The following is a 15,313-nucleotide window of genomic DNA, read 5'->3' as shown; positions in this document are numbered from 1 at the left end:
TTCTCTGTGTCTGAAAGAAAGCATCCATGTCATAGCCCATAATATAAAACCTCGTAAAGAATACCTGAATAGAAAAAAGGAATGGAATATTGTTTCGTTAGAGCTTGAATGAGTTGACTTCTAGCTAAATAGAGAGTATATAGTTACAAATCTCAATCTTCGATGAGGATGTTGGGTTTTTGTTTTGATTTTGGTAATTAATTCTTGTTTTCTCATCGACCCTTTTGATATTTTAGCAAATTATCATTCTTTGAACTAGTTCTCGAATCTCTATTGTAACCGATTCGCTGTTATTATGTTTGGGTCTAATCATAGCAAAATATAATTTTTTATCTTTTTTTTATGCTGCAACAGAGAAAAGATTGAAAAGGAAACCAACACGGGAGAAACGATGGCCATTGTTTCTGGGCTTCCGAAACAATTTTCAGGTCTCTTTGTCTTTCGGCTGTGTCAGGGATCATAACTCGGCTCCAGCAGTGAGCTTGGGTGGCGTATTATATTCAATTGTGTTTGTATTTATGTAACTTGTTTCTCTTTTGTGTAGGTTTGGTTTTTCCTCATGATTATAAACTACCATTTGGGATTCAGAGATGTAGTAATGAAGTCAAATTTAGTGATCACGGTGCTGTTCAGCTAGAATTTAGAAGGGTGAATCTACCTTTTGCTTCTTCCTTTTAACAGTTTGCTCGTTAATTTTTATGCAAATTGAGTAAACAATCGCAAGTGGATTCTTGCTGTTGACTATTGAATTTGATGTTGTGGAATCCCAAAGGAAGAATCCAATATGTTCCTGCCAGAAGTTTGGATGTGCCAAGTTAAAAACGAATTCGATTTGAAGATTCTTAGATTTTCTCGGTGGTCTTGTGCAGCGGAGAACTGCTATGCTCGCTCTCTGTTCTTGTGGCGCTGCTGATTGTTGCCCTGGCTTCAGTTGACTCTGTTCTGTGCCGTGTTAGCTTCGCTTCTGAGGAAAACCCACCTTGATAGAGGACTGAACTCCAAACAGAGATGTGAATTCTAGCATGACCAAACAGGATTGCAAGTGAGCAATAGAGAATAGTCCAAGGCAAGTTTACTACCCAGCAAACCATAAGCTGATACCGGAAATAATACGTTCTCAATCCAGAAAGAAGAAAGCTTTATTATATGATCAAGGTAATTAACAATTTCTGATTTAACAGCAAATTGGGTATTGTTACAATCAAAATCCAAAAGAGAGAATTTTACATGGTACATCACTGCCCACACAAGTCAAATCTCAAATCTCTCAAGGAAACAGGAATCACTGAATCCATCCCCCTATTTTTGTAGCGAACTTTGGGGAAGATTATGTGAGGCCGAAAACTTCTTACAGTTGGGGAACGATGTCAAAACCCCTTGTATCAGAAAAAACGTGTGGAAATCACACAGAAACCTATCCCACTGAAACCGAAAAAATACAGAAATAATCTTGACCGATAAAGGAAGAGAAATATTTGAAGCTTGAAGTCCTCGCTTTTAACCATCTGAAACCACCATCTATCTAAAAGCTTGGAAAACTGCACCACTTTACATCATTCCCATAACCCCAAATGATAGTTTTTCTAAAACCAAAAACTGTCTGGGTTTTGAAGAGGATCAGCTTCAAGCTTCTAGGAAATATGGCAACACCGATGCTTTGTCTGAAAAAAAATCGCAACGACATCCTGGTCCGTGCCTTAAATAGTAACTCACAACTCAACTCATAGGGAAATGCACAAAATGATGATCACGAGTAATGCAGGTGTTAGCTCAAAAGAACCACAAGCTGAAGATGAGTTCCGGCAAAAAAAGATCACAATAGGATTACACTTGATATTTCAAAAGTTTTTCCTTCACTGGGGGCTCCAATGCAGACATGTACTGGTCCCATGCTCCATTCCTGAGCATCTGTAATCACGTTCATTGTCAAACAATCATGTATGAATCAATGTTGCCAACAAGTTATTATAATAGGAAATGAATTTACGTTAACCACGTACACAGTGATATAAAAGAAGATCCCCTTTGTATTGGAAATTCTACACCGAGAAGTTTTAGAGCACACATCCAAAGAACAGGATAGAGTAAATGATTTCAACTGCTTTGGAAGAGATAATTCCAAAACAAATCCATTTTGCTTTAGGTTTTTGGTTGTTCTTTTCATTTTCCTAGTGAAGGAGGGCAAAGGGTAGGAGATAGTAGGGGGTTTTTTCCACTTTAATTTTGCCTGCACAAATTTGCAAGCTTCATGTCCTCGTCCGCAGAAAAAACAATCTGAAAAGGGATTTTTACTAGAAATTTTTTATTAAGAAATCAATCGCTTGCACCATATTTCCAAGGGTTATCAATATCATTTTCAAAATACTTGACTTCCATGACATTGAAACGTGGCCAGAATTTATTAGGTAAATCATATCAAACAAGTGAGATGTATTTCTGACCTGTTTATAACCATGCAACACCTGGCAAACTTCATTATGTAGCTCTTCACTTCTTATTTCCTACACAAATAGGTTTCCAGGCAATAACATATGAAATCATTTCAAAAAAATAACTCATAAGATTCAAGCAGCAACACCATCCTTACATGCCAACTTGCGATTGCTTTGCACATGAAAACAAGTGAACTTAGAGCTCCAGAAGGATTTCTTCTGACCTGAGATGTTTAGAACACCCAACCATAAGTTTAATTATGCATCCAATTCTAATAATAAAAAAAATTATGAGAGTAAAGGCATACCATTGCACATAGACCTCGGAAGGCATCCTCTTTCTCAATATCATCATGTATCCTGCCAAATGTTAATCCTTTGTTAATTTTATGATTGCAAGAAATGTTCCATGAACATAGATGAAGATGGACTAATACTTACTTGGACAAAGCAATGCACCATGATTGCATGAAATGCTCCATGTGCGGTGATAAAATTTCAGGACAAACCCATGCAAGCCTCCCAAGTGTGATTGCACTATTTTCTACGAGTGACTTGTTGTTCAGTTCCTGCTCAGCACCAGAAATCACATCATAAATATCATGAGCAAAACGCACACACAATAATAACATGGAGACCATTACCTCTGAATGTTGGAGAATTGGAACCAAGCATGGCATGACAGTCATAACAATAGGAGAGATTTCTTGATGAACCTGACATTGTAAGAAGCACAAAATCAAAAGTTGTCACCGTTAATTAAAAAAAATGAAAACAAACAAGAAGAGAGCTGAACAGAAAGTCTCATTGTATTAAAGGAAGTGCATTTTATGTCCTTAGGTTCACCCAATAACCTCTTTGTCCATTTCCCAACTGGGTCTTAAATTTTCCAAGTCATGGCATGCAGATGAAAAATGAAGATGAGGCAGAAAAAAAATGATAACAAGATACTGAATTCATTATATGCCATAATTTTCCAGCCACCACCATCAGCAATTTTGACAATAGGACCACACCACAACAATACTGAAACTTTGGAACCCGACAAGAATAAATAAAACTGCTATAACGTTAAAACATACTTCACTCTTACATTCTACTGAATATTAGTCAGCTATACATTGCAGAACAGCCATCTACTGACCTTAACTGCTAATTCTCCAATAGCCCAACATGCGTTATTTGCTACTGAAATGCTTTCCTTCAGCTTAGGAGTGTACTGCATGAAGCATTTTTGTTATGCAAATATGCTGCTGGCCAACTATAATGCTCATAAAATCAAGACATGAGATTCACTAACCAGTTGTTTGGCTGCAACATCAAGAAACTCAGGCAATCGGGGGCGCAAATGAACAGCACATACCTAGATCAAAAAAATCACCATAAGGCATTGATATTTACCAAAGGTAAAATAATAATGAAGAACCCAAGAGCCGGTCACTAATCTTGTGGCCCAGGGTTACCTAGCTGCCTTTTCTTGATGCAGGACAGCTTGTTGCTGTTACAGGACAGCTCAAGGATGCAGACGAAGAAGTTGCCATGAACTGAATTACAGCTTGCTGGAAATACTACCATGAACAAATTGCCAGCTGCACTTTCCTTATTTTTAACATAGATTCTTAGTTGGGGCCCTTGGTGCCTATATTATTTCTGTTATTGTTTAAGACGTGAATTAAGGACATAAGTCCTGTTTTGTGGGGATTTTCCTGTTACCCCTTATTTTTCCTATTTACTTCCATAAGTCATTATTTGAGTAGGATTAGGGTTGGCAGCTTATAAATACAAGCAGCCATTCACTCATAAGGACACTTTGATTTTGAATAAGAATTCTTTCAGATACGTTACTTGTTACTTGTGGATTCGGGTAGTTATTATTGCTCGTGCATTCGAGTAGATTATATCAAAAAGAGGCGGTGACCTTTTTTTATTTTCGTCAGCTTTCCGCTACGTCATTTCTTTAGACTGTCACAAGAGTTTAACTTCCCACCTCTGAAATAGTAACAAGGGACTGGAGAGGAAAGTTAAATTCAGTCAGCGGGTGGATGTAGTTCCAACTTACTCTTGCAAGGTCACCGAGGAGTGCAAAAGCACTTTGCCGAACATCAGAAGCATCATCCATGCAACATTGCAGAAGCAGGTCCCTTAAATTGCTTTGTGAAACCTGCTGATGGAACTTCATTAGATTATTCAACAAGGAAGACATGTTTGCAGCAAAATGCATGATTATAGAGCATCAAATGCACACAACGCAATCCATGGTCAGCAAGTAAATATACGATGTGATGAATAAGCAAATTGTTAAATCTTAAACAAAGTACTCCTTTCTTTCCAAAGCAAGGTAGCAAAATTGCATTCCAAACCAAAGCAACCAAGCTATAAGTCCACTGAACACAATAAATTTTTGCATTGATTCATGGGTGGATAGTATGAAAGAAAATAACAGAAAATTGCGTTGTGCCTTTTTTTTTGGCAGAAGTTGAACCAACTTCGTACAGAGGAGAACAAAATGAGCAATTTCACAACGGAAGAAAAGGTTTAGAAGAAGAGGATTACCAAACTTTCTATCCCACTACCAAGACCCTCAGCAATTCCGGAGAGAAGATCAATTGAGCAAACAATGAATTCTTTATCATACAGAAACCCAGCCGTAACAGGATCAACCTGCAATAAAAATTTACTGAATCTCTAAAAATCCATTATCCAATAATAGGAGCCACCAAACAAGATTGTGATAAAGGCAACTAGAAGTAAAGAAATCTCAACAGGACAAGCAACTTGGCCACAAGGGGATATAAGTTCCTTTTAGAATAAAATCATGAAGTCATGGGTTGAGCAAGCAAACTTTTTATTTGCATTTGTTGGGCAACGAAAGAGTAACATGAGTCATAATTTCGCATGGTGGCCCATCAATACAGCACACCATGTGCAGGCTTGGCCTCTTGATAGTGAAGAGGAACCAATGCTCATTGGTTATCCCATCACTACTAAAACAGTCAATGAGAAAATAGGCAATAAAATGTGAGGCATGATTGAAAGTTGAAACTACAAAACATGGTTAGTAGTGCATAAACTGTTAAACAGTAGAGGCCAGCACTCAATCGCATAAAGTACAATCAGAGATAAAAACCACTCAAAAGCAGAATTTAAATTACTATGAGCATAAAACAAATCATCACTTCTGAATCATAAACTTTGTATGAAAGAATTTGCTCAAACCTTCGCTAATTGTTGGCTCTGAATTATGGCTATACACCTCTGAAATACAGGCTCAGCAAATTGAGAGAATCCTGTACCCAATGCCTGGAAGAAGAAGAAATGTGCATCTTTAATCCCACTATAGTCTGAGCTATGGATCTTTAAAAAATGCCTTAAATCCATGACCACAAGTATATATTAGGGTGGGATGATATTGATCTTAATAACATATCCCCATCTTTCCATAAAATCTGAAAACATACAAGGACACATCTTTCACTAATGTAATATTGGCATCATGTGAACAACAGGGACAGGGATAAAGGTCAAAAAAGTGAAAATTAATCGCACCTGCGCTATGGATGTAAAGCACTCCAGCAGGGGAAAGAGATCTTTGTCTGAATTTGAAAGCCGCTGCCACTTTGCAATTAATGGTGGCATCAAAATTTCAAGATAAGCAGGCTGCAAATTACCAAGATAATCAATTCAGTTAAATTTCAAGTAAGACTCTCCACTGTATGCATCACTTGAAAGGAGACTGGAGAGGGAATTGAGGGAGCAAGAATGGGGGATCAATCACATGATGTTGAAACCTTATTCAGTTCTGCTCCAACAGCATCTGCTAGAGTTCCAATAGCATCATATACAATTCTAAGATTCCGTCTCTGGATCAAAAAACACATGTAAATGAAAGGTGGAGTCTAACAGTAACCATAAGCTGTTTATGAACTTATCAATGAAATCATCCAAATTACATCTAATCATTTTAACAGTAGAGGAGCTTTAGTGTCAAGAAGGAACCTGATATTTCCCAAAAGCACACATGAGGTGCTGTAAAATAATCTCTAAACGTGGTGCCAAGTCTTCAGCGGCTTCCTGCAAATGCAAATAAAGCATTAAGATATATGTAAATAATTGAAAAAAGAAGAAACAATTAAAATGAACCTATTAGGACCTCTTCTAGTGTTGCAAAAGCTGAACAAGCAGCCTCTTGCACACGCTTGTTTGTATCCAATATTCTCCGTAGAAGACCCATAAGAACTTTGTCAAATTGTTCATAGCCTTTTTGATGGCCACTTTCCTGAATAGATAAGAGAAGAATTTTCAACTGAGTAATGCAGAATCAAAAGCGACAATGGATCATTCGCCCTTATAACAATAAGCAGGACAACAAAGTTGTAATGTAAGGAATATAGACAGGAAGCAAACACACTTGTTGTGAAAAAACAGCTGCATTAACAAAAATGAACTGTACCTGAACAATGTATTTGCTGAATCGGGAAACTGTCCAACAGGAAATGCTTCGTATGAGGGGGAACTTGTCATCTAATAGAGGAATAAGGAATTCCACCATCTGCATGCACAAAATACTTAAATTTCTGGCATTGACTAAACATTCTGAATCACCAAATTAGCAAAATAGCACTCTACTATAAAGAAAAAGGATGACAATATAAAATGGTGTAACAAAGAAGATACAAGCATCACAATCAAGAATTCAGCAACTGCAAAATCACAGCCATTTCTATTAAAACTTCACTGGGAGAAAGAGATATAAGGTGGCTTCAAGCCACGTACATGGATGAGAGCAAGAGAACAAACGAAGAAAGTTATGCATTAACTGCATAAGGCACTGGAAGGCCACCACGCACCAAATATGTAATTTCCTTCAAATTTCAGATTTGATTTCTGATATCAGACTCTTAACGCCTTCAAAAGTCTATCATATTTCTCTCTTTCCATACTGAACTAGTTATGACTTAACAGATTTCCTAGAAAACATAAAGTCATAGCTGCATCCATTATACTCAAAACCTAGGTCATGTGCTTTAAGACTTCAAAAAATTATCACCTGAGACAAATGAGGATAAAGACCATCAATGCAACCCTCAGCAACAGCACCAAGTGCCAAAACTGCTGCTTCTCTGTCTTTCCAGGATTCATCACCGCTAGCAGCTAACTTAGCCTGCAGATATTTTTTTAAGTTACAATAGCTATTCAACTTGAGCATATAGATATAAGCATACATCTCTTGAATAACGAGATCTATAGTGATAACATAATAATTATGGTTGAAGAAAACAGTTCTTTCACAAGAGGTTTCATAGTGTCTTTTCCGGTTCTTTAGATTGGATTTATAGTATTACAACTGTCACTGTGCTCAAAATCAATTCTCTAGAGATAACATGCCGTGGACCAACTGCACCCACAATCTCTAAACTAACTTCCCATAGAAATATGTGTCATTAAACCTGTACACATAACAGATGTATGTTGCCTTAGTGCCTTTGTTCTTTAACAGTATGTATCAAACTTGCAAGATCCAAACCAACAGCTTGATCCAGGAACCATATGATCTTTTGATCAACCAAGAGGACTAAGTGTTTCAACAGTTAATCATCTGGACAATGATAAGGAAAAGATGGGTAACAAATCAAGGCAATAGCACTTGAAGGGAGACATCTCTACTAATGCACAATGGAGATGAAAAGTAAAATGCAAAAACAGTGCTTCCAGTGAAATTAATGCATCTAACACCAAATAAGTTAACTACCTCAACAACAGGCATCAATGTTGGAAGAATCTCATCTCCAAACACATTTGAGAGAATGTCAAGAGCAGCTGCACTGCATTTCCTTAAATTCCACACATTCACTATGTCATCATCCTGTTAATTGTACCAAAATATTGATTTAGAAGGATTTTCATCAATGACCTTGTCTTTCTACACCTAAAGCACCACAAATTTAAATAAGTTTACCAAATCATAAACTAGAGAAGCACATTAAATAAACATGTTAAGATTTTTGTAACTTACATCATCTTCCACGCTATCTGATCCATGAAATCGTGATGTATGAAACCGAGGTTTCAGATCCTGCAGAGTATTATACCAAAAGAGAAAAAAATATAGTTTCAGATGCAATACTTCAAGCATGAAATCTGTCAAGAAATATAACAAACTAGAACACCCTGGGATTGAAAAACAAAAATAAACAGATTGAACCTGATCCCTGTCTGGGAGAGACTCATCTTCCTGCAACAATGAATTGATGCCAGGTAAATTAAGAATTATAACAAATACCTAGTCAGAATTGTCCATAAACATAAAACAACACAAAAGAGTTACCTCAGCCTCAGCGAGCGACTCATCATCATCAGCATAAGCCATGTTCGACAGCAAAACCTGAAAAAGTTTGGCCAGAGGTTTGAAAAAAAGTTGCATGTGACTCTGAAGAAAATAATGTAACAAATGTATAAAGGGTTTATGCAGTACCGGAATCAGACGTGGCAAGAATTCTCTTAAGTTCTCAAGTGGTAACTGAGCATTACAGTATGCAGACCTGGCGATTATAATTGATATTAAGAAGGCAGTGTGAAGTGAAAGACATATAAATAGTTATAATAACTGAGAAGGCATGCAAATGTTCAGCAGCGGCAAATAAGCTCACATGCAGCTTAAGTTGCATTTGCAAGGTTAAAGAGAATCAAATATTAATCTTGTTGATCATGATTAAAACAGTGTGGAACAGGACATGAAATGCTAACCATTCCAAGATTTAAGATTAAAACACCAGCTGACGACTAATTGTTAACCTAGGGAGCTAGTTTAAAGAGGGGGGCTAAAATTAACTTTACAGAAACCTCACCAGACCATCAATGTCACCAACACTCTAAGAGTGCTACGGACATCAGATCACAAACCACCATCATGTTACCACTGACACCATTACTAGTTCACTACACTACCACCCCGAACACTATGACAAGGTCTCATACATTTTCAACTATACAGTTCATAAAAGATGTACACAATCATAGCACAATCGGTTGCCTCGACATTTATTTTTCCTAACTTGAATTCATGTAAATCATCAAACCCCCTCTTCTTCTTTTTTTCCAACCCCAAACCAAAACAACCACTAATCCAATTTTTTTTGTTTTTGTACATCTGCGAAGTTAATGCTGGAGAAAGGCAAGAAGCAAAAGTTCTTTTCCACTCCCAATACCAACAGTGCCACTTGCACTTCTGTTTCATATTGCCAACAAAAGTTTGGAATCAAAAAAAAAAAACCCAGAACTACAAAACAAATAGATTAGGGGGGCAATCTACATCCCATCTCATACATAATGGAATCAACTTCAAGGTACTATGGTGTCTACAACCAATTCTCCAACCCAGGATGTCAAAGCTACAAAATTATCAAACATGTAATTTATGGAATGGAGGATTACCAGAATTCACAGGCTTCAAGAGCCACTTCATCATCGCCATTCTTGTTGACTTGCAAGATATATTCAACTACATCTCTCAAATGTGGCTAAAAAAAGTGAAAAAGTCACATCAATGAAAAAAAAAGCACAGTGGGAGCATAAAACATTATGGCACATAAGGCAATTATGTAACATAAAACTGAGACGCTCAATAGTGCAACAAGGCAAGTAAAAAACAACTAATAAGGGACTTGAAACTGAGGTAACAGACAGTACAAGTCCAATCAGAAAGAACATACATGAGATTAAATTAACAAGATACTCACCTCCAAGAAAGATGGCCTGACCTCAATTAGCTGTACAAAAGCTGCACAAACCTGTTCAGCACGGAGTTAGAAAATATATGGATCAGCACAGCCAAACTTGTGAAACAGAAAAGCAATAATCTGAATAGTTAGCAAAGATTGTATTTCAATTCTTTTTTCTGTGCTAGGAACGGAAACATGATATGATATATGCATCCCAACAAATAGTACCATTAAAACCCTACATTTTACAGTCAGAATACAGCAACTGATACAGAAAAAAATCAAAAGCGGCTAAATTTCTATTTTGAAGTAAATTAGATCCAATCATGGTGAGGCGATGAGAAAGTATTCACCAATTTCCGCACTTCTGCAGCCTGGTCATTAGCAAGAGCAAACAAACCCTGAAGATACTGATTCATGGATGCATAAAGAGCCTGCAAAAAATTTAAATATGTATTTACCAATTGTCTCTGAGAATCAAAATAGCATCTAGCAGTTACTGGGAAACAAGATGGATGTAACAAAGAATACTCACAGCAGGCATTAACATAATGTATTGATTCACAGAACCCAACGCAAGTTTTTTCAGTGAGGTATGAGGTGACTGGAAGAACTGTTCATGGCAAAACCAGGTTAACAAAAATAGCTTAGTTGGGATCATAAACAAGAAAAACCTCCAAAATGATCTCAGAGCTCTGAGAAAACACCCATCTAACCTGATATAATCGAGGAAGGATGATCTTAATGGGTCGATCAGGTAACCCAGGCACATCTGAATCCAAAACTTGTGGAATATCCTCACAAATCTACATCAAGAGAGCATTGCCTTAATACAGCAGTTATCACTACTCAACAAGAAAACACATCCTCTCATTAATATATTTCCCACAAAAACCATACCAACTACATTCTTATAAGTTTTCTCTTTGTCCAAATTCATCAACATCACACACACACCGGAGAACAAACACTAATAATTTACTTAAAACACTAATAATTTACTTAAAACACTAACTCGTTCAAAGAAGAAGCAATCAACAATACCTTAGACAGAGCATCCATAGCGCCTTCCATGTGATTAAGATCATTACTATCCAAACAAGTAATGAGAGCTTGCAGCAACTCAGGCCACCCCAAAATTCCACCCAGTTGAACAACAACACTAATAATGGTCCCCACCGTCGACCTTATATGCCTATCCGCCGCTCCTAAACACGGCAACAACTCCGATTTTATATACTGTTGATACGCGGGCGTCATAGTTTTATACGCATTTCTTAGGTTATTTTTTAACAATAATCCCGCCGCCTGCCTAATCTCCACCGATTTCCCCTGCAATTTAAACAATTATAAATTAAATTCAGAAATTACCGATGCTCTCCACTATCGACGGAGAATTGATGAAAAAACTGGTTACCTCGGCGCGAGAAAGAATGAAGGCAAGGTAATTATTGAAATCGGGGAGTTGAGAGAAGTTTTGAAGTTGTTGCCAAATCTGAAGCTTATCGGCGGTTGAAGTTGGTGAAATCTGATGCTCTAGTAATCCACAGATCTCCTTGAATCCTTCTTCCTGTGGCTGCCACGCCGCCGCTGCCTCCATTAATCTAATTCTTGAAGAAGATTTTGCGAAGAAGGTGAAGGAGTAGAGGAGACTCTTTCTCTCTTATTGTGTAGATTCTTTCAGAGTAATATTTTCTCTGCTACCAACTAGTACAGTCTACTTCTATGTATGCAAGAAAGACGGACAGTGTTGTAGTTTGCTGTTTTGCGTATTTCTGCGTGCTGGGGCGGGGTGTGGCGGGGGGGTTTTGTGCGGTAGGGTACAGAGGAGACCTGTGTGTGAACCCTCAGCACCGGTGGATGCCGTAGTTCTCAGCCGGTTGTTGATTGATGGGTCATTTCTAAAATAATATTATTTTATTTTTAAAAAATAAAATGACGTTATTTTAAAAAAAATTCTTCAAATTAATTCAACCGAGTCTCGGTTGGGTTTTGTCGAGATTTAATTAAGTCAGCCTTTAAATGAGTTCAAGAAAAAATTCCGCCACTCGATATTTTAAATTAGCAAGTTCCCGGATAAATTTACATGGTCAGATTTTTTATTGGCGAGATGTTGGGTCCATTTATAGGATCAAGTTTGATTACTACCGATAATAATTGTTGTTATGATGTGAGTCGTTGATTTATTTATTTTTTTAATTCATCATTATATCTGGTTTAATGGTTTCTGATATCTAAATTTACGATCTTATCTTGTGTATTTACTATGTATGGTTATAAAATTAAAGACAATTAGATGACTTGACTATCAAGACATTGAATCCGTATCTTTCAGACAATTTGAATAGGAAGAGTGTGAAATACAACGTCAGAGAAATGGCACGTTTTATTCTCAATCCCTACAAAAATATATCTTAAGATGTTAAAATATTTGTGCTTGATGATATAGAAACTTAACTAGATAGTTTACACCCGATTCACAGTGGACCAGACTGATTTTTTTTTTTAGTTTAATGTGGATGTTCGGGCCAGCTTGCGCGCACCTCGACTAATCTCACGGGTCCTGAAGTTAACGACCATGTAAGCCTCTAGTGGCCATCATATGAGCAACCACAGGGCTCGAACCTGAGACCACAGAGGTAGCAAGCCTCTTGGTCCCAAACTCTTACCACTGGGCCACCACCTAGATAGTTCAGACTGATTTTTTTTGCAGCATAAAAAAGATGTTCAAGCACTGCGTTGTATATTTTAAAGGATGATAAAAAAATTCACCACTTTATATCATAAAAAAAAACATAATAAAAGATGGGAAAAAAATCACAGGATCTTAGCTTTAGATTATTTGACTCCAGGAGTACTTTAGTAACTAAATCGGCCAAGAAGAAGTAAGAACAAAAAACGTCCATTCCCTTGTTAATGTGGAAAATCATTTTTTAAGGGTATTTTAGATATTATATCATGCAAATCAGAGATTAAAAGATTCATTTATCCCTATTAAATTTTATAATAGCTTCAGTGAAAAACACTATATTGTCTTGAATTTTCAAGGACAAGACTATAATTTTATTGTAGAAATTCATAGGAAAATGTGAGTACAAGTATAGTGAAGCATCAAGTTTTTTTTTTATAATAATATATCCATCCATGCCTACAACGAGAGACACCACCTACAAAACCTCTTTGCTAACAGTCTGGTCAGGTAAAATTTATAATGGCTTGTTTATTCATAGTTGCCACGAAAAAATATATTAAATATAAAGTTTTAATATAAAGTTAAAGGGTGTAGAGAAATAGTTTATAATAGCTAATTTTCATTTTGACCCATTTTTCCTTTAATTGTTGATATTAAAAAAATTAAATATAAAATTAAAAGTGCAGCGAAAACATTATTTTTTCACATTCATTAGCACTGTGAATTACAATAGTAATTTATATTTTTTTTTATTTAATATAGTGTCACTTTCCTAACAATTTTTAGGATTATTGTTTTCTTGAAGTCGTGATCTCTTTTAAAGCTAAGGGAAACACAATTTAAAATTGCTTCCATTATTCAGGTTAGAGCCATGACTTCAAGTGCCACCCGGAAATTTTTGTTCTGTTTAGCTATGATGGAGTGGAAGGCAAGGAATTATCTAGAGAAGAAGATTTAGAATTTGAGAAGCAACTTGAACTTCTGAACAAGCCAGCAGTAACAACTATTCAGGTCAGAAAACTTTCATATATTTTTAAATTTATTTATTAATCGCAAATAAATTTTTTTTTCATTATTTAACCAAATACTAATGATATTATCGTGGACCTTTCAATCATTATTTTCCTCGAAAGACAATACATGGAGACGTATACAATTATGTTGATTTCTGCCAACAACCTGCTTATATGATCATCCATTATTGAAGAATCAAACATTTGATTTTAAGGTGTGGTTCGTAGCTTTTTATTTCCTTGTTTAAAGCATTTGTTTTCTTATGAAAATACGTTTTAGGAATTCAAGAGGATGCGCGCTTAAAAAACTATCTCTTAGTGAGGTAGTTTCTGTTTTTTTTTTAAGAAAAAAATATATTTGACTCAAAAAATATTACATTAATATTTTTTTAATAATTTTGATATATTAATATTAAAAGTAAATTAAAAATTATTTTAATATATTTTTAACACCACAATTGTTTGTAGCTATCAAATACAAGCACCAAGACATTCATATGTACCTCTCATTATCCAGGAATCCAACTTGGTCAGTGAGGGAATTACGAGTGTGTTTGCAGTGTGGTTGTGGTTGCTTTTCAAATAGTTTTTCGTGCTAAAATACATGCCAATGATTTTTTTTATTTTTTAAAAATTATCTTTGACATCAGCACATTAAAATGATTTGAAAACACTAAAAACATATTAATTTGAAGTTAATAAAAAAATAAAAAATTTTAAATTTTATCAAAAACGTTTTTGAAATGCAGAAACAAACAGATATTAAAGTTTTTGTTTTCTAACAAAAGAAAATAGTGTTTGGTCATTGTTGTGGGGGTAGGAAAAACGAAAATAGTAAACAAAAAAATGTGTCCCACTGAAAAGAAGAAGATAAAAACATAAAAAAATAATTTTATTTTTCAGATAGTTTTAGAGTAAATCTTTATATCTCTAAGAAAAAAAAAACATATAAAGATCATGTTTCCATAAACAAATTGTATCCCTGCTGTTTTTTTCTTCTTCATTTTTTTGAAACATTATGACTCGGTGAAAATGGATTCAATTCTTCAAGTTTTCCCAATTCTCTTTTTTGAAAAGAATTTTGACCTGAAGAATTGAATTCATGAGCTTGAGAATTGAAATCACTATATGGCAATTCCATTGGTGCAATTTCTTTAAGAATTGAACTTTGAAAAAGCACTCTTGTGCTCAACAATCTTCAATTCTCATTTTGATGCTCATTACTAACAAATCTCTTAACAACATCTTTTTTATATTGTGATAGCGATTATTTTTTTTAAAAAAATTTTGTTTGAAAGTATATTGAAATTATAATTTTTTTAAAAAAATATTATTTTTTAAAATTAGTATATCAAAATAATTTGAAAAAATAAAAAAATTAATTTAAAATAAAAAAATTAAAAAAATATTTTTTTTCAAAATATTTTTTAAAATACAAAAACATGAATGTTCTAAACC

General features: G+C 35.4%; 1 protein-coding gene across 1 annotated transcript; it reads right to left on the bottom strand.

Annotated features, from left to right (window-relative positions):
* Nucleotides 1–1,114: 1,114 nt before the first annotated feature.
* On the bottom strand, nt 1,115–12,015 carry LOC7474988 (transportin-1). The gene is made up of 29 exons (XM_024608609.2): nt 11,568–12,015; nt 11,195–11,482; nt 10,867–10,956; nt 10,686–10,763; nt 10,504–10,584; nt 10,169–10,219; nt 9,864–9,949; nt 8,905–8,971; nt 8,758–8,814; nt 8,635–8,664; nt 8,446–8,505; nt 8,182–8,295; nt 7,480–7,593; nt 6,883–6,981; nt 6,583–6,708; nt 6,429–6,503; nt 6,221–6,292; nt 5,979–6,089; nt 5,649–5,732; nt 4,986–5,093; nt 4,492–4,593; nt 3,733–3,795; nt 3,577–3,651; nt 3,077–3,148; nt 2,874–3,001; nt 2,741–2,792; nt 2,588–2,656; nt 2,442–2,501; nt 1,115–1,908 (listed from the first exon to the last, which is right to left on the bottom strand). Exons 1-29 carry the CDS (start codon nt 11,748–11,750, stop codon nt 1,825–1,827), a joined length of 2,679 nt encoding a protein of 892 aa, XP_024464377.1. The 5' UTR covers nt 11,751–12,015; the 3' UTR covers nt 1,115–1,824.
* Nucleotides 12,016–15,313: the final 3,298 nt, after the last annotated feature.

Source organism: Populus trichocarpa, chromosome 9, assembly GCF_000002775.5.
Source record: "Populus trichocarpa isolate Nisqually-1 chromosome 9, P.trichocarpa_v4.1, whole genome shotgun sequence".
Taxonomy (NCBI): Eukaryota; Viridiplantae; Streptophyta; class Magnoliopsida; order Malpighiales; family Salicaceae; genus Populus; species Populus trichocarpa.
Note: the sequence above shows the minus strand (reverse complement) of the source record. Positions and strands in the feature narration are given on the sequence as shown.